The 2043-nt window shown below is 32.7% G+C and overlaps 1 protein-coding gene across 1 annotated transcript; it reads right to left on the bottom strand.

The window, feature by feature from the left end:
• Positions 1–317: 317 nt before the first annotated feature.
• LOC111615107 (etoposide-induced protein 2.4 homolog) lies at positions 318–1628 on the bottom strand. Its single transcript, XM_023356504.1, has one exon. It carries the CDS (start codon positions 1411–1413, stop codon positions 442–444), a length of 972 nt encoding a protein of 323 aa, XP_023212272.1. The 5' UTR covers positions 1414–1628; the 3' UTR covers positions 318–441.
• Positions 1629–2043: the final 415 nt, after the last annotated feature.

Here is a 2043-nt window from a genome sequence, read left to right as displayed (position 1 = left end):
AAATTGCCTTTTCAAAATGCCGGTCGTACATCTTATACATATTCCATACAGTTCTCGTAATCACTGCAAAATTAGCCTTAAATCAATTTGTATATTAAATTTTTATTACATTTAGTTGCCATTCAAATTTAATATCTTATTAAAATAATAAAAATGGAAAAAGCTTTAAAACTTCATTATATTTTAATACTATTTTCATAAAATTACTATGAAAACATTATGTATATCTTAGACATAAAAATTAAAATACTGTACAGTACATTAATAGAATCATGTCAATTTTAGATAATTCTTCAAATTTGTAACAATTTATAAAACAGTCGATAAATTGGTTCCATCATTTAGTAAACACACGTTATATCAACAAACATTCATAAAAGCTTCAAAATATTCTTCTGTTTACCATTTGGATTCCGCTGTCATCAATCAACAGTTCTCATACTAGCTGTGTAATTTTCTCGCTGCAAGTTTTTGTCTGTCCAAATTAATAGTACGGTGGAAAAAGGCATTCGATAGATAGACGACGGGAGAAAACAACCTAAGTCTATATTCACACGTTCCAGTCATGGGAACGGCTTCATTTCCGCTAATGATAAAGAGCGGGAAAAATATGGCAAAGATGATCCCGCTGGTAATGAAAGAGGAGGACAACGACGTCAGGACGGCGAGTGGCAGGCCAAAACCTATAAAGTAAGGCCAATTCATCTCAATAAATGCCAACCTCCTATGCAGTTCCCATCCCATGTTGATCCACTTATACTCGAAGGCATAAAATGAATACAACATACACAGATGCACTATTCCGGCTACCTGGCCCAGAATGTATACCGGTAATAGTCTCACCAGATAGCTCTGCATCAGAAATAAAACCTGAATCAAGAAACTGAACAGATTGTCAGCCCACGTCTTGCTAAATCCTCCCACGTACTGGGGGCGGCCGCGAATGTGCCTGTAAGCAGTGTTGGCAATGTCTTGGAACCACAGGCTATTGATGATGCGACTCAGCAGGAATAGAGGTAGCACCCAAAGTGCATCAAACACACAAGACAGAATTGGTCTCAACCAACTCCACACAAAAGCAGCCATACTGGGGCTGTGACTAAACACAAAATTCATAAGTTTATGAAGACCAGGTAATACTAAGTAAGAGAAAATTGCGATACTTGCCCAAAATATCCCACCATTGAGCAAACAACACTGGAATATTCTTATAGAAATTTTTGTCTCTTCACTTTTGATTTCAGGGATTCGATTCGATTCTTGTTTTCTCCTCCTTGACAATGTTGTTGTTACTAATTGGTTAACGGGCTTTGTTTCTTTCTCTTTATTCATGTCTCGAATCGATAATATACCCCATATAGAGTCTTTAGCTCCCGTTACAATCCCCATAAACACTCTCATTAAATTATCCATTCTCTATGACTTATGAGGGCATCCCTTACTTCTTAGCACAACCTCTTCCTCCGAGTCTTTTCTCTCGAACAAAACGCCACCTATAATTCCAATTATTTAAACCGAATCATTTTCACGCCCTCTATATTGTTCATAAAATTATTATCTATCGATAAAACACCAGTTAAATACTCGTTAACTTTTAATTCGAATTTTTTAATTTACTGTATAAATAATTTAATTCTACAAATCGTAAATAAATCGGAGAAAACGTCCTCGAAACAAAGAACTTATGACGTAATACTGAAAATTTTTCGTCATAACGACGGTTAAAAGTTTTTTTTAGTATTTAATGTTAATTAACTGAAACAGACTAAAAATATACTATTTTAATAATTTAGTTGATAATTTAAATTTATTATACATCAAAGAGTTAAAAAATAAAATAATTTCATTTTCTAGCCAGCATATTACGTCACACATTTAAATTTTTAACGGTTATTATGCTTTACGTGGTATAAATATTAATTAAGTTTTCTTAAAGAAAAAATATTTGTATTTATTAATTAATCATTGCTATAATTAACTTTTGTAACAAATTTTGAAATGTGTTCATTATTATTGTGTTTAACACAATAATAATGAAATAAC

This window comes from Centruroides sculpturatus, unplaced genomic scaffold, assembly GCF_000671375.1.
Source record: "Centruroides sculpturatus isolate CEXI.00-Female unplaced genomic scaffold, Cexi_2.0 scaffold1408, whole genome shotgun sequence".
Taxonomy (NCBI): Eukaryota; Metazoa; Arthropoda; class Arachnida; order Scorpiones; family Buthidae; genus Centruroides; species Centruroides sculpturatus.
Note: the sequence above shows the minus strand (reverse complement) of the source record. Positions and strands in the feature narration are given on the sequence as shown.